Consider the following 23428-nt stretch of genomic DNA (forward strand, 5'->3'; position numbering starts at 1 on the left):
ATGTGCTCAAGTTTGTTATATTCAAAAAGACCAACTCCCCCCTTTTTTTTATTAAAGAGAATTATTCCAGTCAGAAGTAATAACAGTTTCTTTAATAGGATCAATCTATTAGAAGTCATTCAATATAACTTATATCCATAAACCTTGAGCTTACCTTAAAATAAAGATATGACTTCTTGGGTACCAAATTGTACACAAAATAAAAAGGAACTTGTCCACCATGTTCATTAGCAGTAGATGCGGACTCTGGAATCATTGGACCTAAAATCGAATGAGATACGGACATATGCATGAATTTCCTCTCTCTCTCTCTCTTTTTACCTGGCATGGTCTGAATAGAAACCTGTCCATGCTCAAGGGATGGTGTCATTTCATCTGGTTTACCCAGCTTTGACAGAATATCGGCTGCTGGTGTTCCAGGTAATCCAAGTTGATCACCTAAAGCCTATTCAAACCATTATTTTTTGTTTACAAATCTGCCTTTATCTTTTGCACCTTCATGACTTGATATTTCTCTCCTGTGAGTGAGTCTACTCTTTCATCATATTCACTTCCGCCTGCTTTTCCATAGATATGACGCAGCTCTTGATACTTTTGTGCTAAAGTATGTAAATTATCACTCGACATCTTTTGAATGGATAAAAGAAAATAAAAAAAAAAAAAAAAAGACTGAAAAAAAAGTTTCATGAATGAGTCAATGACGTAATTTAAAGTGATATCGCACTTGAGGTACAATTTAAAACTTGGCTTTTCTCTTGGCGTATCATTATGCTTCCTTTCACTTTCTTTTATTAATAATCTACGCGTACAATTCTACCTTCAACAACAGGTGAAATGCTACACCATCGCTTAACCCAAGACTGTTCATGATTTTCGTCATACTTTCCCTCTTCCTCGTGCTCTTCTTCTTCGGCAGCAATACACGCAGGATGTCCCCTGCCAGAGTCCTCAAAGGCATCACTGATACTTTCACGGCTTGTATGATAATGAGCACGCTCTTTGATATCGCTATTCAAAAACGACCTTCCGTCCTGACTGTTTGTTTCACAATCACAATCACGACCATCATCTGGATGATTGTGACGTTTGAACTGCAAGGCCACCGTTCTCCAGTGAGCCGCTGCGGAGGCCACTAGTTTTTTCACACGGTCATGGGCTTGGTCTGCGTGATACTCTCGGAAGGCGTTGATGTATTTGAGGCCGAGAAAGAAGCGTCGGTAGAGCGTAGAGACCAGGACACCGGATTCTTCATCCACAATGATTTGTTCATCGGGTACCTTGAACGCATCATAACCATCATATCCACCTACGAGGTATTGACGTGTGGCTACGACATATTCACGCTCGAGATCCAAGGGATCCATGTTTTCAGGATCATATCTTTCTTGATGATGACTTTGATCAGTGACAGGCAGGGCCAAGGAACGAGAACGTTTGTGAGTCGGATGAGGAGAAGAAGCTGTATGTCGTACAGTATAGACCTTTCGTACACGACTTCCGGGGGGACTGTCTGGGTTCCACTCGAGCCGAATACCAGCCAACTGAGGGAATCGTCCTTCTTGCTTTGGGTATTCAGACACACTGTTCTCTAAAGCATCCCAGAGTTGTTGACCTGTCACACGAATGACGACAACAGGATCTGAAAAGGGAAAAGTGGTCAAGATGTCACCAAACGTTACTTCTCCAGCCTCGATCACACCGTCGTTTCGGATGGTACCTCCCACACAGAATCCGATCTCAGCTGGTTCGGGTAGCATGCGATAATACATTAGCATCAGATCCGCTGTCAGGTTGCCCAGGTTGGTTTCCTCGGTTCTGACTGACATGCTGCGTCCATCTAAAGGAACGGTGGTATATCCGATGGGTTTATTTGTTTTAGCAGAGACTTGTTGGGCTACTTGAACGACCAGTCTCTCTGTTTCTTCATCTACTTCCACACTTGAATCTATTACTTTTCTCTCAGCTAGACAAACATCATCAGCCTTTATCCTGTCTATTAGACCTCTCTTCTTCTTACCAGACATGGTCTTCACGTACTTCTTTCCCTCTTCGTTTGTTTCAATTTCTAACTTTAACAAAGAGAATTCTCTAAAATCAGTCCCACTCTTTACGACTCTCAACCTGTCCGTGTCTTCAATGTCCTTCTCAGGATCAAATCCAACATCCTTTAAATTTTCTTCTCGACTCCAAGCATCACCTACGATATCAATCGATTTGGAAATATAATAAAAGTGATCATGTCTATTCAATGCTTAATTCTTCTCCCTCTCTTCTCATCTCCTTATTTTACATTATTTTTACCCTCCAAGAATTAAATCTACTTCATCTTTACATGCATTGGCTAATTTAAGATCGTTGGGTACTCTCATGTGTGTCAAGGCAATCACAATATCTACACGATGTGGTCCATTAGGATCTTTTAGTTGAGAAGAAAGGTCCTTGGCTACTTCAATAAAGTCATGATAAGTCAATTCAGGAGGAAATCTGTTCAGTGACGCGTCAGTTGGCTAAAGAGAGAGAGATAGAAAGAGACACTTACGAAGGAATCGTCAAGATCCATTCCTTTTCCACCAAGCCGATAAGACCAATTCGTAAGCCTTCGTGCTCAATCACCAAATACCGCTTGACGATTGGATCAGCCACATCATTTTCTTGATTTAACACGTTGGAAAGCAACCATGGAAACTGAGTCTGTCTGATCAATTTACCCAGTTGTGGCATACCAAAGTCAAAATCATGATTACCCAAACAAGCAGCAGTGATGTGAAGTTGATTCAAGATACCTGGCCTAAAGAACATGTCAATCTTCATTTTCTAATTTCTGCTATGATTACATATGTGAGCCTCGAGTCACTGTTCCTTCTAGACTCGGGTTGAAAGCATCACCGGAAAAGAGAACGAGTGGTTTATGTTCAGATAAGGTCTCATTTATTTTTGTTGCAAACCTCGATGCACCTCCAACAGGTTCTTCTTTTGATGGAGAGACGTGATAGACATCATTAAAATGTACAACTTCAAGTAAAGTCATGGATTAGTGCAAGAATAAAAGGGAAAAAGAAGGAAAAAAAAATGATGAGGTGATTTGGTGCGGGGTCTTCATTTTTTTTCAGATGTGTAACCCTGTAGTTGATGCAATGTCATTTGTGTACAACTCGGGATTCAGCATTCAGTGGAATGGGAACAGGGTAATACAAATAAGTCTATAGAAAGTGAACCAACCTTAATCACCAAAGACCATATTATTTGCTTTTTATCATCAACATCCGCCCTTGTCATCTTTATTTCCAAATTTGTATGGATCGAAGAAAATGCAGAAAAGAAGGAGATTATTTGATATTCTAAAATAGTATAAAAAAAACAGGGATTAGGCGGGTTGAAGAGTAAGAGGACATGAAGAGGAGAAAGATAGGAGGGAAGAAGTACGCTTTCATTTTATTTTTTTTTCCTTCTTCTTTTTTTCTTTATGAAGCTTAATATCAATATTATTTATATTTTAATTTTATTTATAATCCAATGGCTTAGTATCACTGTCATCATTTTAAATGCACTTTATTGGATTGGTGTACAAGAATTCGTGATGGGGTTTTTATCTCTGGTGATTGCCTCTGGTTTACTATTTTTTTATATATTGTATATCAAGCTATTGAGCAAACTCATTTTGAATTCACAGACTATAATATCAGTCGTCATTATTTCGATATGGACAATTATGTCCATCAGTCATTTTAATGGTTCGTTTGTTTGGCTTCTTTTATAGTTCTCATTATTAACACAAATTGAATAGAATATTCAGATAAAGTTGTCTTTACAGGTAAAATAGAGGAATAGAATAATAGAGTCTGATAGATTAAATCTGTATGTGAATAGTATTTATTACTGTTGCCTTTTGGTTCATATTGCTGTTCATCTCACTCATTCATTTGTTTCAATTTCCTCTAATAATAGAACAAGACAATCTATCAAAAGTAACAATCATACCATTCAGCCAAGAACAAATAGACGAAGAATTAATCATCAAGGCCTTATATCGTCCAATGCCACAGCCACCATCTCCTCCTTTACCTGTTAAAAAGCCATTATCAAAAGAAAAAAAGTATTCAACTTGGGATCTTGGTATTGATTTCGCACCAGTGAATCTGGATTTGAGATTACCAACTCCAGAGGAGTTATTATTTGTTTACAAGTCATAGGACTCATTGTTTTGATTAAACATAAAGCCTCTCTCTCTCTTTTTTTTTTTTTTTCTTTTTTTTTTGTTGGTTATTTATGATTCAAGAAAGTGGATGTTTATCACCTACAATTATGTATAGATGCTTGCCTTTTTTAAGAAACTCTATTCGAAAGAAAATTCAAGTCAAACAGGAATATTTACAGCAGCAAGAACAGTACCAACAGCAATTACAACAGCAATTATTACTACTACAGCAACAACTACAGCTATTAAATCAGCAACGAGAACAAAGCCAAGAGCAAGAGCAAGCATCAACACAAAACCAAGCACAAGAAAAAGAACAAGCACAAGCGCAAGAACAAGAACAAGAACAAGCAGAAATACAAGAACTACCTCAACAAGAAATAAGAAGAGAAGAGCCCTTGTTGATTACTAGACCATTTTATACCACAATTCAAAGAAGACCTACCCCTTTTCCGACCGAGACAGCAAGTGAGGAAGGTACGATTCTCTCCCCTCCCCCCCTTTTTTTTAATAAACTCACCCTTTTTATAGAGGATCATGAAATAGCTATTCAGAAATTAAGGCGGCAAGTACAAAAAGGGGTAGAGCACTATAGAAAAGTAGAGAGAAGATTAATAGAAACAGAAAATCAATTGGATTCATTATCATATCAAATAAATAATGATAGACCAAATAGAAGAAGACGTTATTGTACAGAGGAGTACACTCCTTCTGCTTACTATAATCAGTCAATCAATACTACTTCACCACAAAACATCTATTATACATTTCCAACTTATTCTCGCTCAGGAAGCTTTAATTACCGTTATTATCCTGTCCATTGGTCTTACTAACAATACTGAGATTAATAATAATAAAAATGATATTCTGATTTCATGTGAATATTTATTTATTTTTTTGGGTGGTAAACATTTGTATCACACACTGTGCCCCCTTTTTTTTAAAATAATAAAAAAAAACGCACGCTACTTGTTCCCACATCACTTTTCTTTTCCCTCTTCCTATCAAAATGTCTACTGTTACTCTTCAACCCGCACCTGTTGTCACGATCACAAAGATCCCAGAGAAAAAATCGATTTCTTACAAAAATCTTTTACTGGGTGCAGGTAATAGGGATAGAACTGATGTGAGAAACATCTAACGAACAAAAAAAAAAGCTTTAAATATGTTTGAAACATCTACTTTGGGTCAACCTTTTGAGGTCATGAAAACTCAAATGGCCGCCAATCGTGGTCAACCCATGTTGAAAGGTTTGCAGGCAATCTACAGTCGAGGCGGTATCCTTGGGTTCTATCAGGGTCTTATTCCCTGGGCATGGATCGAGGCAAGTACAAAGGGTGCTGTCTTGTTGTTTACCGCGTCCGAATTAGAATACAGAGCTACGGTGGCAGGAGCATCTCCTTTCTTGGTATGAAAATAACAATTCGTCAAACACACTGTATAATGATGTTCAATTAGGCTGGTATTGTAGGAGGAATGGGTGGTGGTATAGCTCAAGCCTATAGTACAATGGGGTTTTGCACTTTTATGAAAACAGTAGAAGTCACTCGACAAAAGTCAGGTAGATTCAAAGAAAAAGAAAAAAAGAAAAGAAAAGAAAAAGAAAAAAAGAAAAGAAAAGAAAAAGAAAAAAAGAAAAGAAAAGAAAAAGAAAAAAAAGAGAGGATACGGTTGGAATTAACATGATGTGCAGCTGGAACGGAATCTACTTTTTCTATCGCTGCAAAGATTTATAAAAGGGAAGGTATTCGAGGCATGAATAAAGGTGTGAATGCAGTAGCCCTTAGACAATGTACCAACTGGGCTTCCAGATTCGGTATCGCTCGTTTTGCTGAGGACGCTATTGTCAAACTAAGACATGGGGAAAAGGCTCAGGCGAGTGGAGTTGACAAAATGCTTGCATCTGCTGCAGCAGGTGCATTGTCCTGCTGGAATCAACCCTTGGAAGTCATTCGTGTCGAGATGCAAAGTCAATTGAAAGGAGAAGGACGTCCCGAGAAACCTACGATCAGCAACATATCAAAATACATTTATGAAAGAAATGAATTGATTGGGTTCTATCGAGGTGTTGTTCCTCGTATTGGGCTTGGCATCTGGCAAACGTTAGTCATGGTTGCACTCGGTAAATAAAACACTGAAAAAAAAAAAAAAAAAAAAAAAAAAAAGGCCTAACCTTTTTCACAGGTGACTATTTCCGTGCTCGTTTAAATTAAAAATCTTATAAAAAAAAAGCACTGCTTACAAGCAGCATGCTTTCCCAGTTTGTATTTATTTTGCCATGAAAGAATTTCTACATTTGAAGTAGTAGAAACAAAACGATTCATGTCTTCACTTCTTTATCTGTTTATTACACACGTTTAAGCTTTACTTATCTGTACTACAATTCCAATGTCGCTTGATAAAGTAGGTTATATTTGGATCAAACAGCCAGACTCTTACTTTATTCGAAATTGGCTGTAGCAAACTTCCTCATACATTTGTATATCAGTCTATGCTGCACTTAAGTCTTACAAGGAAACACAAAAAATTCCATTAATAGAAAACATTTATCCATGCAATGAATTCCAGTGTTTGTTGTGAAATACGGTAAAAGATTATAGACGTTTAAAATATTTCGCACGAAATATTTGTTCACCAATTCAATGAATTTAGTCTGTATGTGTCCTATATATATATTTCCAAATGTTTGCTGTTGAGTTCTCTTAATGTTAAATTCTCCTATTATAACAGCATACATACACTATAAGATTATTGATTATGAGTATTAAAATCAAAGTGTATGCATTGCTTGTCGTAACGTATGGCAGGATGCCAATCAGAAAAACTAAATCCTTGAGTCTCTTGATAAAGTACGTAGAGATGATATATGTCCTGTAAAAAAAGAAACAATGTATAAAGCAAACCATTTGTTTGAATATTTTATTCTGCGCGTCATCTGTCACACATGTTGAGATAAAAGCAAAGAGAAACAGCAGAAGCAGAAGATAGAGACAGAGCTACTGCAGCAGGAAAAAATTTAAAAGGTTGGAGCGTAAGTCTTATTTATCTTCATACCAATCCACATGACAATTAATTCACTATTTCGAAGCAGAACATCAAGGCGATGCTCAAGCAAAAGCGTGACAAAAGAAAGTCGAGAACATTGCATGATATTTATAGCCAAAGACCATCGTATCATGTATAGTTTATCAATCAATGGAACACAAATATTTGTTCTGTAACCGTATTAAAGTCACTACATACAATAGCGAAAGATAATTTCGCGATACTCGTTGTTAAATTGCAATCAAGATCCATAAAAGAATTTTTTGTGCTAAAACCCCTCTTTAATAAATCAATAGTAGTTAATGTCTGCTTTGATAGTGACAAGGAAAGTCTGTAAGATTATATCTTTATATACGATCTCTAAGCAAAAGCTTTAATTTTATACATAACTTTTAATAGAACACTTCCTTATTCTCTAGTAAGCTGGCACTAAAGCAGACCTTACCAGTCATCAGGCCGACTAAATTCACGCGGCACGAAAGCAGACTGTACCACTGATGTGAATGGCTGGAATAAAGAAACTATCAGTTTCCCTATTCATTCAACAGCCTCCAAAAGAATTATTTTTTTTTGGCTTATAACTGGTATCATATACGATTAAATAATATCTTATTTATAAAGTTTTAATATAAATGACCAATAAGCACATAGTAACTTTATTGTACTGTGCCTGCCCCAGTTATATTTGAAATGATACAAAATAATAAAATCCTCTCAAGAAACAAGAGGGGAAAAGTCTAAAGTTTAAAAAAAATCAGAAAGAGTATTGAAATACTGGCACTACTACGAGGCCAATCAGTTCACCAGTTTGGCACTAGGATCCAGAGGAGGAGGAGGGATTTAGTCATGAAATAGACGATCCATTTCATGCAGTATAATCCAGACAGAGGTTCAACGAACAGACCAAGCAGTTGTTTCATGAAAGATTGAAGCTTTTTGGGGGGTGTTTATTCAGAATAAAGGATATTGGATCTTTGAAAGATATAGGTAGCTGAAGACGCCTATGCATATCAAGAAACTCGATAGAATGGGTGCGGGTGAAACCACCGTTGGGATAGTACAAACAGGGTTTGGGCTTACCTCCAAGGAGTCAGTCGAGACGCAAACAGAGGACACGGCTATGCTCACTGCGATTCATAGAAAAGCAGAGGATTGTAACGAGAGTTAATGATGGACAATGGGTAGAGAGTAACCTGGTATTAGGATCAGTACAGAGACTTATAATTGATGACATATAAAGTTGCGTCATGCGAATTTTTGAATTTTGGACCAATTTTAGGCGCACCTCAATTTTCTTGTGTAAAAGTAGAAACACCACATGCACGAATAAACACAAAGACTTTCTATTTCCCATATGATGTTCGTTATAGCTATAAATAATCAACATACATCATCGTAATAGCAAATATTTTTTTTTTTGTGAATTCGCAAAAGTGTACTATAACAGCAAAGATAATATATTTTCCCATAAAATCGAATCATTATTTCAAAAAATGTCCGATTGACAGTGGAAAGATTGTATTCTTAAAAAGGCTTTGTTTGTAAAAGGGACAGAGCGCGGATTTATCTAGTATGGAAATAAGTCACAATAACCTAAAAAGGATGGAATCACTGCCTTTGTTTCTGTGACAATAAGTTACGTAATTTGCAGATCATTGCTACCTTTTGGAGATATAAAGAATTAATGGAAAAAAAAAAAGGATTTTTTTTGTAGTGGCACATATACAACCCTTTTCTTTAAAATATAATGCAGGCTGAAAAGGAGAAGCAAAAGTCTCAAAGTGACAAGTCAAATAGCGACAATGAACAAAATCAAAATAAATCTCAAGAAAACAAACAAGAAAATGAAAATGAGTCGCTGAGAAAGGACAATGAGAAAAAAGGACCAAGCTCTGAATATGATGATGATGACAATCAGGAGTCAGGGAGTGATGACAATGATAATGAGGGTGATGACAGTGAAGGTGATGATGATGAAAGTGAAGAAGACGGTGAGAGTGAAGAAGATGATGGTAGCGGAGAGAGTGGTGAATCAGAAGAAGAGGATTCGGAAGAAGATGAAACAGGATCAGAAACAGAAACAGAATCAGAAACAGAAACAGAATCAGAAACAGAAACAGAATCAGAAGAAGATACCTCCGCGGAAGAACTATCTCCTCAGGAACTCCAAGCGCTCAAAGGCAAGAAGGGTCAAGTCGGAGGCCTAGTTAAGAACACAACGAATACTGTAGGCAACTTAGGCAAAGGCGTTGGTAATGCTGTAAGTGGTGCTACTGGTGGTGGCCGAGGTGAAAAGCCCATTAGTCTTCGTCTTGACCTTAATTTGGATGTTGAAATTGAGATTAAGGCGCGTGTGCATGGTGATGTTACTCTTGCTCTTTTACGATAATATTTTATAATAAAAACACATGTTGGATAAACAAGTATATTTACTTTTCAGTAATTTATTTCAATGTGCTTATGTTTTTGAATAACAAGAAGAAAAAAAAGAGAGAAGAGATTTGTTTTTACATAGAGAAAGAGCATTTATTATTGATATACTGAATTCAGAAAATTAAGCTAATAAAGCTAAAGTAACATCACCATGAACCCTGGCTTTTAATGTAATTTCAACATCTAAATTAAGGTCGAGGCGCAAACTTAAAGGATGATCAGACTGTTGATTGCCGCCGCCTTGTTGCTGGCCGCTTACAGCACCCCCGACTGTACTTGAAACAGCATCTCCTGGATCAGAACCTCTCACTAAATCGAGTGCATCACCTTGTTTCCTTGATCTCTTCTTTTTCTTGGAAGACTTTTTCTTTTCCTTAGATTCTTGTTTTTTAGGAGATGCTTCATCTTCATTTCCTGATTCTTCATTTATAGTATCTTCTTGTACCTTGTTACCTTGCTTTTCTTCTTCTTTTGTAGGTGGCATAATTTATGCGATGATAAAGGAGAAAAGAAAAATGGTTATCCTTTTGGTTTATAAAACTCTCCCAACGATAGAAATTAAATGACAAAAGAATGACAGAATCTGTGCCACTAGAATAACAATAACTCTGAAACCTAACGCAGATCACACCATAGAATACATAGAAGAGTGACGAGAGAAAAGGGCGATCATTACATCATGCAGAGTGATCACCTTACCTTTAAAGACCCAATGGTTTTTAAGTCCATTTCTCTGTGAAACCTTTTTCTACCTGTTTTTTTTAAAATCATGTCATTGTCTGAAGCACAACAACAACCAATAAAACAAAAAGAAACGACAGAGATTGTCACTGATGAGCAAGTGGTAGAGAACCAACCGATAAAGAAAAAGAGGTCCAAAAAGGTTACACGTAGTGAGCAAGCAGTACAACAGCAACAACAAGGATTCGTGCAACAGCCAGACAACAATAGGAGCAAGGCGCCAAGACTTCGCCTAGACCTTAATTTGGATGCTGAGATTCATTTAAAAGCAAAAGTTCATGGCGATATTACTTTAACATTACTTTCATAAACACCTCTTGGAAACACAAACATATATTTGTATAGTCATTTATTCTTTACAACACGACGATTAAAAAACTTAATAATTTAATAAATATTCAACTTTTGCTTTAAATCAAATCAATTACGAGGAATGTGAATCGTTAATGTAATGCCCTTTCTTGTTGCATCAACCTTTACAACAATATCATCTTTGTCTCCGTCACCTATACGAAGATTATTGCCCTCAGAATCATCATTATTTACAGAAGAGTTGTCGTCTTCATTTTTTTTCTCTTCTTTCTCTGGTGTTTCTTCTGGTAGCTCAGAAGTAGCTAATGAGCCATACGATTTCATCATATCACCAAGCGGGAACTCAAAGGTATGCGTTGATCCACCTTTTTTACTTGCATTTTCTTGCTTGTCTTTAGCTTCTTCTGTTATATCTTGAACAGTATCTTTTACGGCTTCTTTTGGATCTTTATCACTGTCATTTTGACCCTCTAACTCGGCAATCCTCTGCATTAACTTGCGATTGTATTCCATTATTGCGTTCATAGTCGTAAGGGCATCAGCGTCTTGAAGGTTTTCTGAGTCTGATTCTGTACTTTCTTTGACTCGATCCTTTGTTTCATCAGTCACATCCTTCGCGTCTTCCTTCTTTTCTACTGCTTGATCTTTTACTTCCTCTAATGGATTTTTTATATCTTTTTCATCTTCCTTTTTTTCTGTTGCTTGATTTTTTACTTCATTTATCGGGACCTTCATTTCGTTTTTATCTTCTAGTACATGTTTTTCTTTATGGTGCGATCTCTTGGGTTTTGTACTATGCACGGGCTCACCAGAATCCACGTCTCTTTTGCTTGACTTTTTTGATTTTTTCTTTTCTTGATCAGAATGCTTTGAGACCATGTTTTTGTATTTGTATGCAAAAAAAATAGATTAATGAAATATGCAGGAAAAAAAAAAAAAAAAAAAGGGTCTGAACGTGTTCACAAGTTTTTAAAACGACTATAGTTGGAATATTCCATAATTTTTGCACTTTTTAATGCGGGAACTTAAAGTAAGGTGTGACCAATTGTATCATTGCAATTCAAGGATGAAATCATTACCCAATTTTAGGATCTCTTCAATATGAGATCACTATTTGTTATACTTTTTTTTTTTTTCACATCAAAGATATTGAATAAAACTTTTATTTCTGAATCAGCCACTATATATTCACTCACACACATATACTTTTTTCTTGGTCATTCAAGTGAAAATAAAATGATCGAGTTGTTCTATATCGTGCCTTATTTTATGGCCAAAGCTATGAAGGATCAACAAAGAAAAAAGATGGAACAACAATTGATACAAGAGTACCTTCAAAAGCAGAAAGAAATGGAAGAAGCCAATGCGGAAAGGGCAAAAAAGGAGGAAAGCGATGATGAGCCTGAGGAGCAAGAAGATGAAAGCAAAGACGAGAATGAGAGTGGAGAAGAGGAAGATGAAAGCAAAGACAAAAGCGAAAATGAGAATGAGGCCTTATATCATTTTCTGGCTGGTAAAAAGATGAGAAAATCAGGCTTGGTCGTTGGTAAGAAGTCTGGTGCTATCATTGGACGCCTAGTTGAAGGTAACGCAAAAGAATTGGCCCATAAAAGAATCGACGAGCATGGTATTATAAAAGATGAAGAAGGAAATGTAATTGGCAGGGTTGAGCCAATTGATCCAAACAATAATAAACTTGAAAAAATCGATTCTAAAGATGGAATACCAGCGAAAGATACCAAGTTAAACAATACCAATCAGGTTGAACAAGCAACCTACAAAGAAAAGAATACAAAGCAAGAATTTAAGGAGCCTACAGCCGATAAACAGCAGGACAATGTAGAAAAATCTGATGATAAGAGATACCCTGACAACCATGGACAGATTAATAAACACTCGCCGAAAGTTAGAAAATCTGGAAGAGTAGTTGATAAAGACGGCAATGTTGTCGGAAAAGTTGACAAACACATCGCTCCTACACTAGTTGGTTTCAAAGTTGATGATGAAGGAAACGTTGTGGATCATGACTGTCAGATTGTGGGAAGAGCAAAGATGATTAAAAAAAAGTCAAGAAAAGAGCACCAAAAAGAAAGTAGAAAAAATGAATGCCGAAAATTAGCTAATGACATATCAAACTATATTCAGCAATCAAACTATAGAGTTAAACCCATTTTAAAAGTTATTCTTGAAACAATCGGTCAAGAAGAACAGGTGGGCAAAAGTGAACATAATGAACAAAGATTAGCTAAAGATATTAAATCTCTGACCGAACAAGCTATTGATGTTCTCTGTGAGGCCCATGATGCCATCCAAAGACTTGATCCAGACGGAAAAACTGTAGCGATGATACAAAGAAGAGGTTCTAAAAGAAGGATATCGCCAGAGGTGTCTCAGCTAGCGGAATTTCTGTCCCAGCTTGTTAGAGAAGTTATAACAACGATTGACCAGTCCAAAAAGAAACTCAAACATATGTCACATGCCACAAGACAGCTTAGTCCTGTGTGGAATGCTCTACAAAGCTCTTTGCTGAGAATTCTGTCAACAGTCGGTCTTTTATTTACAGATGTGCTGGGGCTCGTAGGCAAACTATTGAATGATTTTGGACTTGGATCTATTGTCAATAGTTTATTGGGTGGAACTAACCTCAAAGAACTTGACTTAGAGCATACATAACGACTTTTGTAAAGACAAAAACAATAACTTTGTGTTTTCTTTTTAATAAACCCAATTGTTCATTGTTAAAATCAGTAACCAAAAAGAAAAAAGGTTTGGATATCCTCAAACGAGTGAAAAACACATTGTTTAGCTTGACGAAATAAAAGATCCAAATATCTTTTGAATCCTTGCTTATTAAATCACGGTATTTTACGCGTTATTTTACGTTATACAAAAGATACTAGCACTGAACTGACTTTTTATATAAAAACGGTCTTGCTGATAAAGTAACTATGCTCTTCATGTTAGACTCATTGTATTTTTAAAACTAAATATGTTTGATCATGGTTAAATGTTTTATTTTGATTGCAAAATCCTTGCGTTAACTCATTAAAAATAAAATATACAAGATAAATTAGGCTGATATTTTTTTTAAAAAGAAGATACATAGGATAGCTGCTATAATATGAAATATGCTTTTCTCTCCTTTTTATATATCGTACTTCTCAATATAATTTACAATTACGATCAGCATACGAACATATTCATGTTCATAGAAGACCATGTTATACAACAATGGCTATTCCTTGGAATTGTCTGTTTTGTCTGAAAGCCGGTCTTTGCGGCATCATCCATTCTATCATAAGTAAAGTTTGTCCCTCTTTTCAAATTTTAACAGTGGCTTGGCCTCTTCGTATCGCTAATTCTGTTCTGCCAACATTAAAGGTTCGCATCACCTCGTCGTACACTGCCCTCAGAAATAGGGATTATGGATAGACAATTTCCAATTTTTAGCCCACATCTTTTTTTTTTTTTTTTTTTTTTTTTTTTCCTTCAAGATGAGATATCTTTCGTCTTCCGGACTTTTCTGCCGTTTCTTTTTGTTGACAACCCTAACCACTGGATACTTGGCTGTTGCGTTCTCTCGGCTATTCGGTGCGCTTGCTGAAGACTTACTATTGGCAGACCTCCTTTCATTCATAAAAACTGATTGAAAAGTGCCATGTTGCAGTTGGTTACTTTTAAATGAAGCATAATCGACTTTTTTTTAGCATGCTAAATTGAATACATCCTGCTTTTTGAGATCACATTGTTTTCAATTGTTTTAAAACCTTAATACGCTATATGTTAAAGCAAATCATTTATTTGCAAAAAAAAAAAAAGGAGCTACACATAAAGAACTCTATTAAAATAAAAAAAAAGTACAATTTATTAAATATTATTTTCGATTAATTAGTAGCTATTCTATCTGAATCTGTGGGACAATAGACTGTTTCGTTTGCATCAAAATTAAATACAGAAGGTTTAAGTGATTGTGGTGAAAACAATTGATTCCATATGATTTTTGATACCCATTGATGGCCTATTAAGCCAGGATGGAAACAATCAATGTTACTTGTAATAAGCATTAAATAATGGCTATATACTTTATGAGTAGAAATACCTAAAAAACTCTATAGGGAAACTTGTCATATTCAAGTTACTGTGCTGATAAACAACAGTAAAATTATCACTTTTGGTTTGCTGATGCTTTTCATAGATAGCGTATAATCTCTTGTTGTATTCTATTGGAATGAAATGAGTCCCACTTTCGCATTACATGTCACATCTCTTTCCCCTCTTTAAATTACCAACAGCAAGTTCATCCATTTTATCTAAACCACCTGGAGTTGAACCACATGTACACTCCTGCACATTACCAACCGTACTAGGATCATTATTCTGAGGGCGGCAATAGGCTTGTCCAGCTGTGACAGGAAAAAGCTGTGATACGTTGAAAGCGCCAATGAGGTTCACAAGTACCCTTGGTACATTGGCTCTAATTCTTTCAACAGCGGCATCAATATGACTAGCAAAAGCATCAGGGCTAGTGATATTTTCGTAACCACTCTCACAAGCACTACACATATCATTACTTCCGATTTGAATATTAATCATTTTCCAATCATTTTGAACATCTATGCCCGGTATCACCTTCATTTCTAATCAAAACGTCAAGTATAAGTCTGTGTGTAAAAGCATTGTTGGACTTACCAGATAATAAATAGTCTAATTGATGCTGTAAATTGATTGATAAAGAACCACTAAGCGCCGCATTGAGTTGATCTTTCTCAGGTATATCTAAAAAAATTTGTTACTTTTAATTACTACTATTATCCGGATAAATCAATTATCCATAAAATAAATGACGTTACATCTTCCAGGACAACTACTGACTATCCAAAAAAAAGTCAATTTTCATCCTTTTCCCGTAATGTATTTATATCTTACCACTACAGTAAAGCCCAATATGGTCTCCAACAGAATAGCCTTTGAGGTTGGGTTGATAATGCTTAATGTAATTAGGAACTGTTAGAGCACCTTCATCGCCACCGATACCATAACTTAATCCACGATATTCATTAAAAGCATTGAACGCTGCAACAAGGGGCGGTTGAGATAAATTCAATCCTAGAATACCAAAACCAGCTGTAATACTAAGCATAGAATGTTTAGCAGAAGAACGATGAACTGAATTCTTTTTTTTTTTTTTTTTTTTACCTATCACCCAATGCACCTATTACTTTGACATCATCTGCACGAAGATCATGTATACTTGTAGGAGCCGGGCGTGATGAAAGTAAAGGACACATTGAGATACGTGTAACATTCAAAGAATATGCACTGCATGCAAAGAAAGCAGTAATGGCATATAAAATAAACAATAAGCTCATGGATGTGTAACCAGGGAATAGAAAAGAAGAAAAAGAGAGAAAGGATGATCACATTTGTTTTTTTTTATCTGAATTTTGATTATAAAAAAAACTCGATGAAACCCGTGAAGCGGTCAGTGAAATGTTACTTGGCCTAAAAAAAATGCTGCATTAATGTTTTATTCTCATTTCTTGGGTCTTCAATTAGAAAAACAGGGACAAATATTTAAATAAGGGTATACATTGGGTTCTTTTTATGAGTATTATTTTATTTTAAAACTTGTTTATTTTTACATTATTTTATATATTTTTGTTACTGTATTGACGTAATTATTATTTTCATGGCAATTAATCTTGGTTGAAAACATTCTTCTTCTGAGAAAAATTGAACAATTCTGTCACTGCGTCAGTAAAGCACTGAAAGTTGTAATCTATTAAGCAGTGTCTTTCATAATTTTCACTCTTGATGATACAAATGAGTGCTAATAGACTACAAAATTTGTTTACTTGTAAAACTCTTGATTGTCTTTAAATTACCTGTTTATCTCCCTCATATATAAAACATCACCGTTATTCAATTTGATTATACTTGATGCATCCACATCTGCCATTGTTTGATCACTCTCTGTGTCATTGGAATTGTTTCTTATTTTTAAATTGTTGATGATTTCATCTTCACTTGATTTATGAGCAACAGGACCACACCCACTTTGGGACCTGTACTAATCATTAATACTGAGTTTTAATTTAATGGTGAACACATCATTTACCCATAAATGCATTCAATGTCCAACACAACATCAATCATATCCGAGCACAGTTCATAAGAATCCATCTCTACAGGTGTACTATCAGTAGCAATGTATATCTTTGTAAGCGTGTCGAATAAATAAGCCTTTTCTATTCCGGAATTCTATATTCAAATATGTTTATTATTTAACAAAGCATAGTCTAAAAAACTCACTGTGCGTAAAATGTTCAACAAGTTTTCAAGCGCAGGTAATTCTCTTATAAGCTTTTGAATTATTTTACTAAATGCCTCATAGATTGAATAGTCATAAATACTTGTTAAATGATAAAATAATTGTATGTTTTGTTCTTGTTCCATATCTATTAAATATTCTTGCATCTTTTTAATAATATCAATTCTAACATCTAATATTATATACTGTTATTATTATCTAATATCAATAATTTTACTTGTTACCATCTTGATAATCCTCTGATAATCCATCTACTTTATGAATCAATATTTCAAATGTAATACTCGGATTCACTTCATATGCCTTTATAATCGTATATTGCAATCTGTTTAATGCGTCTGTATAATCATCTTGAGAATCAATCACAAATATAAGTGATCCGACTGTATCAAATATCTCTCTTGGATCATAAGCTTGATCATCAAAATAGTTGACTTGACCAGGAAAATCCCAAATTTGAAAATCAATAAAGGACCGTCTATCGTTTATTGGGTTAAATTTATGTGTTTTCATTTTCAAAAAGAATGGACTTACGTTACATCTTCTTTTTGTATTTTTGTCGTACTTTCTAAATATAAAGTGTCGCTTGGTGGCATTTTACCAAACACGACTCTTTGAATACTTGATTTACCACTTCTTTGTAAACCCATTAATAAAATACGTGGTTTATCAATAGGTGAAGCAACCATGATTTGGTTTGTGATAGATGGTCCACTTTTTTAATATAAGTTTCCCTAACTTTTATATAAAACAATAAAAGCTTACTTTGTTTCAGGTTCAAATAAATTATAATGATAATTTCCCTTCAAGTCCTTTAACAAACTATAAACTGAAATACTTTATCATTCACTTACATTTATCATCGTTCCTATTTAAGGCTCGCTACCTTTTTTTAAACAAAAAGAAAGAAAAGAAAGAGAAAGAAAAATAAACATATAGCCCCATGATAAGTGTGCGTATGAGCATGAGACTTCTTTACTGTGCTTCCTGTAACACTTTGCGGTAATTTAAACCTCCATTTGCGCTTATAATTTATTTTATTTTATTTTTTTTGCATGATTTTATTCTGTTACAAAATATAAAAAAAAAAAAAACTACTGCAATAAAATAACTATTACGATATTGAATTGTAATATTTCTGCATTTCTTGACAACATAAATTTTTCATTGTAGATTTGTCCAAGTAACACTGGGGCTCTTGTTGTTGCTTCACTTGGCCAGAAAGACATGTCTTCAAAAGTATTTTTCCAATTTAATCTTCATAAACTCAAAACACCACAAGCAATGACATGAAAGAGGTTAAGGGTATAATGCCATAATGTTTTGACTGTTGTTTAAAGTGGTCGATATATTTGATCAAAAGATAATAGTAAAGATTGAACAAGGAATTGTTGCGGCAATGTATCCCATATAGGTCATTTAGCTGGGCAGGGCCATAAAAAGTATTCATCTGTTTCAATCGCACCACTCATCATGTATCCTTCATCTGTGATATAGCTGGGCATGATTTTATGCAGGCGAGAGTGCGTAGGAAGCTTTGAACAACAAAGCCTTCATAAAATGGTTTGTGCTGGATGAGGAATTGAGACATGCCATAACTTATTCCAGAAGGGTTTTCTAGCTCTAGAGTACGTGGACGGAAGGCTGTCTAAAGGAAGTATGTCGAGATTATGGAATCATTTGGTGGACGACTTTTGAATTGGTGTGCCATCTGGTAAAGACGAGCTGAATAGAGAAGCAAAGTGAGGCACAGGACGTTGAAAACCAAAAGAGGATACAAACCCTCCAAGAGCACAGTTGAGTGAGCTTTTAAAGACGACAAAAAAAAAATTTCTTTGGCTACTTGGTCTGTACGCAAGAGAGCAAGATATGCTTCAGCCCTGTTCCTTTGCTGGCTAGATAGGAAGAACCCTTTGGGGGTAAGCTTACCATCGATGATATTAAATTCATATACATCTTTTACCAAAAGCGACTTTCAATATGTGTTATTATAAGAGTGTTTATTTGTGAGCAAGACTGAGCATACTGTAACACCATTGAACTCAATGTCCAAACGAATAACTCTTTACATTTGACGTTGACTAAGCTTAGGAAAACAGAGCAAAAAACACTTTTTTTTTTTTTTTTTTACTAATAACTTTGTTATAATGAAAATTTGATTTAAAATCCTATTTTGGATTTATTGTGAATGCATTGAAAAAGTAAACGATAAGCTCTGGTCAAAAGCCCTATAATCGTAATGTATGACTTTTATTAAAGTTTTTTGTGAATAAATCAGTTAGCCATAAATAAGGATTCAACAAATGATGGATCCAGAAACTTTGTAAAAATAATGATCAACCTTAAAGACGGAAGGATTGTAAAATTTAATACATTATTTCAAAGAGAAATATATTTATACTTTCCTTCTGAATCCCTTCATAAGCAGTCTTTCTGCCCGTTAACATATATCACCAAAGAGTGTCTAATTTAAACCAAATATAATCGGCATATGTTTTATACTCGACATGAGTTCTGGCTGTGTGGTGATATTGATACATCGTTTGTAATATCAAAGTATGTAAGTTGAGATAAATTATTTAGAATCATGATTTTAGGATTATAAAATGAATACAAACAATATAAAATGAACTTATTTCTATTATAAAATACGATGCAAGGCCACCAAATATTGCATCAAAGGAAGTTGAGACCAGAAAAGAAATACGAAACATATTGAGGCAGTCTCTTTTTTTATCTAGGACACACCAACAATGTTTGGGTTCACTATCTCAGATAATGACGTTTTTTCTTTATTGTGTGTGTATTAGGTTAAATTGCAAACTGTTCATCTTCAAGTTGATTCTTTTTTTATAAAGCCGGAATAATAACAGGCTGTTTTCAAAACAAAATAGAGTATTGACCAAAAATACAAGTTTATATTATAGACTTTAATGAGGTAAAGTTTGATTCCTTTCAATATTTCCAATTTAAAAAAGTGCACGACAATCATGTACTCAATAGCAACGAAACAGAGCTTGGAGCGTACTGTCACAGTTATGGTTTCCTGGAGAAAAAGAAAAGTAATTCGCTTTAATACTTGCAAGAAACTTTCCTTATAAAGACATCGCCCTCAAATTTTTTGAAAGGTGCACACAATTTGCGCTATTTCTTGAGAGCATTACACAAATATAGACCAGATTATGTTAGTTTATTGAGTTCAGTAATCTATAGGATGCTTTTTCTGGACATCGATCAGATGGGTACTCTGTAATAAAAAAAAAAAGAAGGCTCTTCTTGATGTTCTGTAGAAATTCAAATGTCCAAAGGATCTTTTTCAAATGGTATCTCATCTTCTTCTATGCCCAACTTTTCTTTGAATTCATTTGGGTTACCAGGTAAATGCTCAGTAACAGTATTGAAAATGGTTCGAAACTATTTTGTTATTGATAACTGATCAGTTTTTTTTTTTTTTTTTTTTTTTTTTTTTTTTTTTTGCTTACCAGTTTACGTCTCTTTTTCCACATGTTTCTATTGAACTCAAATTCTTCATCAACCCTTTTTCTTTTTTCTGGTGGAATAAGTACTGAGCCATTTGTAAGCCTATCAAGTCTTTCTTTTAACTTTTCGTTCTATAATAGAAATATAAATCTTTATGTATAATTTAAGCGCATATAATCTTACGTCTTTTTTATATTTCTCAAATAGATTGATAGCCTCCTTTGTAGTCGGTTCATTTTTAAGGTTGGTAAGTTCTATATGGAATAAGTGAATACACATATGGATTTACTAGTGAAATTTACCTTCTTCAAGTTTTTTATTTTTATCTTTAATTTCATTTAATTCTTCCGTCAATTTATTGATGTCCGACCTTATTTCATTGCTATCCCCTTCATCTTCTTCTGTTCTGTGTTGCTTTATTGAGTAAATAGCTGATTTTCCGTACACTTTGGATATCAGCTGTTCATCTTTAACCAGTTTATCTAAAGCTTTCACAATATGTGATTTTGAATATGTTCCATGTAAATTATTAAATACATCAGCTTTAATTTAATCAGTTGTTATTGTTGTTTTATTTTTATATTAGGTTTATTTACTTGCACTGTAAGGACGGTTGACCTTTTTCATATATTCAAAAATCTCTTTTTCTACTTATTATGAATGAACTGTAAAAGAAAACAAGCACTTCATGTGTGATTTATACCTTGTTCTTTATTGTTACTGCTCGCAGTCTTTTTCTTTGACATTTTTTCTAAAAGATGAAAAAAAGAGCGAAAATTGCATGAATCCCAAGAAAAATGACAAGTTGTGACCATTTTTTAAAGAGCTTTTCATTCACTCATTCTTTTTTCTTTCTTTTTTTTATTTATTAAATGAAAATAATTGAATCACTTATACATAATCTGCAAACAAACACAACAAAAACAGAAATAACAACATCAACTTCTCTTGCTTTACTCAGTGCAGCGGCTCTTTTTGTGTATCATTATTATTCCAAAAAAGAAATCGGCTTATCAGAAAGAATCCGTTTTCTAATTTGTAAGAGAAATGTTAAAGAGGCTTTGATTGAACATGAATTATTAAATGAAAGTACAGTAATAAAAATACTATAAAGTAACACCAAAGAGCTAATAATGCTTGATAGAGGAGCCACAGATCATTGCAGAAAATACACAATTTGTAGATATTCACGGACATAGACTTCGTATTGTACATATTATTCATGAGTTAGGTAGTCGAGTCCCTTTAATTGTGTTTATTCATGGGTTGGGTGGACAAGTAACGTGGAAATACATACAAAAAAGAATGCACAAACGCATTAAAAACAAATCTTTAGGTATCACAATGGCAACGTCAGATTGAGTATTTTTCACAAACCGCACATATCCTGGCTATTGACTTATTGGGATGTGGTAAAAGTGGAGTAATCGATGAGTAAATACTAAACACAAATGAAAACACATAAAGCTAATATATTTAAAAGTTGGAGCGCTTACACAACAGATGCTTTGGTACAAGACATTAGAGAGTTATTAACAGATCGATATAAATATCCTCAAACTGTTATTGTTGCACATTCTTATGGCTGTTCCATTGCTTCCTTTGTTGCTGCTTGCCCAGATATTCAAGCCCGTTTATCTGGAATTGTTCTCATATCACCTAAAGCATATGTAGATGAACATCAACTCAAAAATCAGCATAAAATAAAATGGGTTCCCGATTGGTTATTTGATTGTTTTCGAACAGCAGATCGAAAGGGTCTTTTGTATTCAAATAGTGTCAATCGATTCTTGGGTGACGAGCAGGATGAAACAATTCGAAAAAAGTAAGCTTAAATAATATAAAAGAGCACGAGTACTGATACTATCTGATAGTCAACTGCGCTGGAACTTGCAAAGTAAGACATCGGTTTATAAACGATTTGTAACTGGTGCCAAACTTCCTAGTAAAGAAGTTTATGCTCAATTAAATATGGGTGTGCTTTTAATTGGTGGTGAAAAGGATCAAATAACACCTCCAGGAGAGATGAATATCATTCGTGATCATTTAATACAAGGCACTGAAGACAAGCGTGTACCTGTTCCTCACATTATTCCTCGTGTAGGCCATGTGCCAATGATTGTGCGCCCGGAGCTTGTTAATCCTGTTATTTCTGACTTTTTGATCCATCAATGTGGATTGAATACTTTAAGTGGTGCATGGCAAATACTACATAAAACAAAAAATGAGAATAAATGGGATCTAAAAAACTATAAAAAGGTAAAAGTTAAATACATTAAAAAAAATAAGCGAGATGTGTACTAACTAATGAAAAAGTGGGTTAGTGTAGCAAATATCACAGAAAGACCAATTGAACCATCTTTATTTCGAGCCATGAAAGTGATGCGTCAAACAGACACAAATCATTGTCCATCTGCCTTGATCGCCAAATATCCCGAGATTCGGTTTATTATTGATATCTCAAACGATACGCCACCCTATCGTTCTAGTGATTTCGATCATTCACGTATTGAATACATTAAATTTAAAACGGTCAGCAAAATTCCGCCGACACGAGAAGAGGTGTCCAAGTTTATAGAGATTGCTGATGCTTGCTGGGCAAGAATCCCGAATGGACAAGTGGCTGTTCACTGTCATTATGGATTTAATAGAACTGGTTTCTTTATTTGTTGTTATATGATTGAAAGGCTGAATGTTTCTGTAGCTGAAGCACTAGAAAACTTTAAACAAGTGAGACCTCCTGGAATAAGGTAATTCAAAAAAAAAAAATTGACAGTGAAAACTCATTAGTTTTATGTGCGTGTATAGACATGCTCATTTTGTAGATGAACTTTATCTTCGTTATGTATTAAATCAACGATAGAATTGTGTGTATACGTGCTTTACAATTA

At 34.7% G+C, this 23428-nt stretch overlaps 14 protein-coding genes across 14 annotated transcripts; 6 read left to right on the forward strand and 8 right to left on the reverse strand.

The window, feature by feature from the left end:
- Positions 1-51: 51 nt before the first annotated feature.
- On the reverse strand, positions 52-328 carry RO3G_12781 (uncharacterized protein; the record flags this gene model as incomplete). The annotated part of the gene is made up of 3 exons (XM_067667365.1): positions 52-105; positions 155-261; positions 322-328. 3 exons carry the CDS (start codon positions 326-328, stop codon positions 52-54), a joined length of 168 nt encoding a protein of 55 aa, XP_067523466.1.
- A 463-nt stretch (positions 329-791) lies between these two features.
- RO3G_12782 (uncharacterized protein) lies at positions 792-3028 on the reverse strand (the record flags this gene model as incomplete). The annotated part of the gene is made up of 5 exons (XM_067667366.1): positions 792-1837; positions 2018-2241; positions 2302-2484; positions 2540-2788; positions 2946-3028. 5 exons carry the CDS (start codon positions 3026-3028, stop codon positions 792-794), a joined length of 1785 nt encoding a protein of 594 aa, XP_067523467.1.
- Positions 3029-4354: 1326 nt separating this feature from the next.
- RO3G_12783 (uncharacterized protein) lies at positions 4355-4483 on the reverse strand (the record flags this gene model as incomplete). The annotated part of the gene is made up of 1 exon (XM_067667367.1): positions 4355-4483. One exon carries the CDS (start codon positions 4481-4483, stop codon positions 4355-4357), a length of 129 nt encoding a protein of 42 aa, XP_067523468.1.
- Positions 4484-5204: 721 nt separating this feature from the next.
- RO3G_12784 (uncharacterized protein) lies at positions 5205-6408 on the forward strand (the record flags this gene model as incomplete). The annotated part of the gene is made up of 5 exons (XM_067667368.1): positions 5205-5301; positions 5353-5603; positions 5654-5756; positions 5889-6317; positions 6380-6408. 5 exons carry the CDS (start codon positions 5205-5207, stop codon positions 6406-6408), a joined length of 909 nt encoding a protein of 302 aa, XP_067523469.1.
- Positions 6409-8987: 2579 nt separating this feature from the next.
- RO3G_12785 (uncharacterized protein) lies at positions 8988-9629 on the forward strand (the record flags this gene model as incomplete). Its single annotated transcript, XM_067667369.1, has 1 exon — positions 8988-9629. The coding sequence occupies one exon, from the start codon at positions 8988-8990 to the stop codon at positions 9627-9629; it is 642 nt and encodes a 213-aa protein (XP_067523470.1).
- A 165-nt stretch (positions 9630-9794) lies between these two features.
- RO3G_12786 (uncharacterized protein) lies at positions 9795-10157 on the reverse strand (the record flags this gene model as incomplete). Its single annotated transcript, XM_067667370.1, has 1 exon — positions 9795-10157. The coding sequence occupies one exon, from the start codon at positions 10155-10157 to the stop codon at positions 9795-9797; it is 363 nt and encodes a 120-aa protein (XP_067523471.1).
- Positions 10158-10442: 285 nt separating this feature from the next.
- RO3G_12787 (uncharacterized protein) lies at positions 10443-10724 on the forward strand (the record flags this gene model as incomplete). The annotated part of the gene is made up of 1 exon (XM_067667371.1): positions 10443-10724. One exon carries the CDS (start codon positions 10443-10445, stop codon positions 10722-10724), a length of 282 nt encoding a protein of 93 aa, XP_067523472.1.
- Positions 10725-10834: 110 nt separating this feature from the next.
- RO3G_12788 (uncharacterized protein) lies at positions 10835-11605 on the reverse strand (the record flags this gene model as incomplete). The annotated part of the gene is made up of 1 exon (XM_067667372.1): positions 10835-11605. The coding sequence occupies one exon, from the start codon at positions 11603-11605 to the stop codon at positions 10835-10837; it is 771 nt and encodes a 256-aa protein (XP_067523473.1).
- Positions 11606-11962: 357 nt separating this feature from the next.
- RO3G_12789 (uncharacterized protein) lies at positions 11963-13399 on the forward strand (the record flags this gene model as incomplete). Its single annotated transcript, XM_067667373.1, has 1 exon — positions 11963-13399. The coding sequence occupies one exon, from the start codon at positions 11963-11965 to the stop codon at positions 13397-13399; it is 1437 nt and encodes a 478-aa protein (XP_067523474.1).
- A 558-nt stretch (positions 13400-13957) lies between these two features.
- Positions 13958-14158, forward strand: RO3G_12790 (uncharacterized protein; the record flags this gene model as incomplete). Its single annotated transcript, XM_067667374.1, has 2 exons — positions 13958-14027; positions 14061-14158. 2 exons carry the CDS (start codon positions 13958-13960, stop codon positions 14156-14158), a joined length of 168 nt encoding a protein of 55 aa, XP_067523475.1.
- Positions 14159-14789: 631 nt separating this feature from the next.
- RO3G_12791 (uncharacterized protein) lies at positions 14790-16014 on the reverse strand (the record flags this gene model as incomplete). The annotated part of the gene is made up of 7 exons (XM_067667375.1): positions 14790-14800; positions 14866-14946; positions 15013-15363; positions 15416-15502; positions 15577-15597; positions 15653-15858; positions 15923-16014. The coding sequence occupies 7 exons, from the start codon at positions 16012-16014 to the stop codon at positions 14790-14792; spliced, it is 849 nt and encodes a 282-aa protein (XP_067523476.1).
- A 408-nt stretch (positions 16015-16422) lies between these two features.
- RO3G_12792 (uncharacterized protein) lies at positions 16423-17746 on the reverse strand (the record flags this gene model as incomplete). The annotated part of the gene is made up of 7 exons (XM_067667376.1): positions 16423-16564; positions 16612-16791; positions 16845-16987; positions 17039-17222; positions 17275-17535; positions 17592-17625; positions 17659-17746. 7 exons carry the CDS (start codon positions 17744-17746, stop codon positions 16423-16425), a joined length of 1032 nt encoding a protein of 343 aa, XP_067523477.1.
- A 2605-nt stretch (positions 17747-20351) lies between these two features.
- Positions 20352-21283, reverse strand: RO3G_12793 (uncharacterized protein; the record flags this gene model as incomplete). The annotated part of the gene is made up of 5 exons (XM_067667377.1): positions 20352-20471; positions 20540-20668; positions 20721-20791; positions 20840-21079; positions 21241-21283. 5 exons carry the CDS (start codon positions 21281-21283, stop codon positions 20352-20354), a joined length of 603 nt encoding a protein of 200 aa, XP_067523478.1.
- Positions 21284-21409: 126 nt separating this feature from the next.
- RO3G_12794 (uncharacterized protein) lies at positions 21410-23400 on the forward strand (the record flags this gene model as incomplete). Its single annotated transcript, XM_067667378.1, has 7 exons — positions 21410-21626; positions 21721-21815; positions 21874-21971; positions 22021-22362; positions 22412-22796; positions 22854-23287; positions 23346-23400. The coding sequence occupies 7 exons, from the start codon at positions 21410-21412 to the stop codon at positions 23398-23400; spliced, it is 1626 nt and encodes a 541-aa protein (XP_067523479.1).
- Between the last annotated feature and the right edge of the window lie 28 nt (positions 23401-23428).

Source organism: Rhizopus delemar, genomic scaffold (genome assembly GCF_000149305.1).
Source record: "Rhizopus delemar RA 99-880 supercont3.11 genomic scaffold, whole genome shotgun sequence".
NCBI classification, from domain to species: Eukaryota; Fungi; Mucoromycota; class Mucoromycetes; order Mucorales; family Rhizopodaceae; genus Rhizopus; species Rhizopus delemar.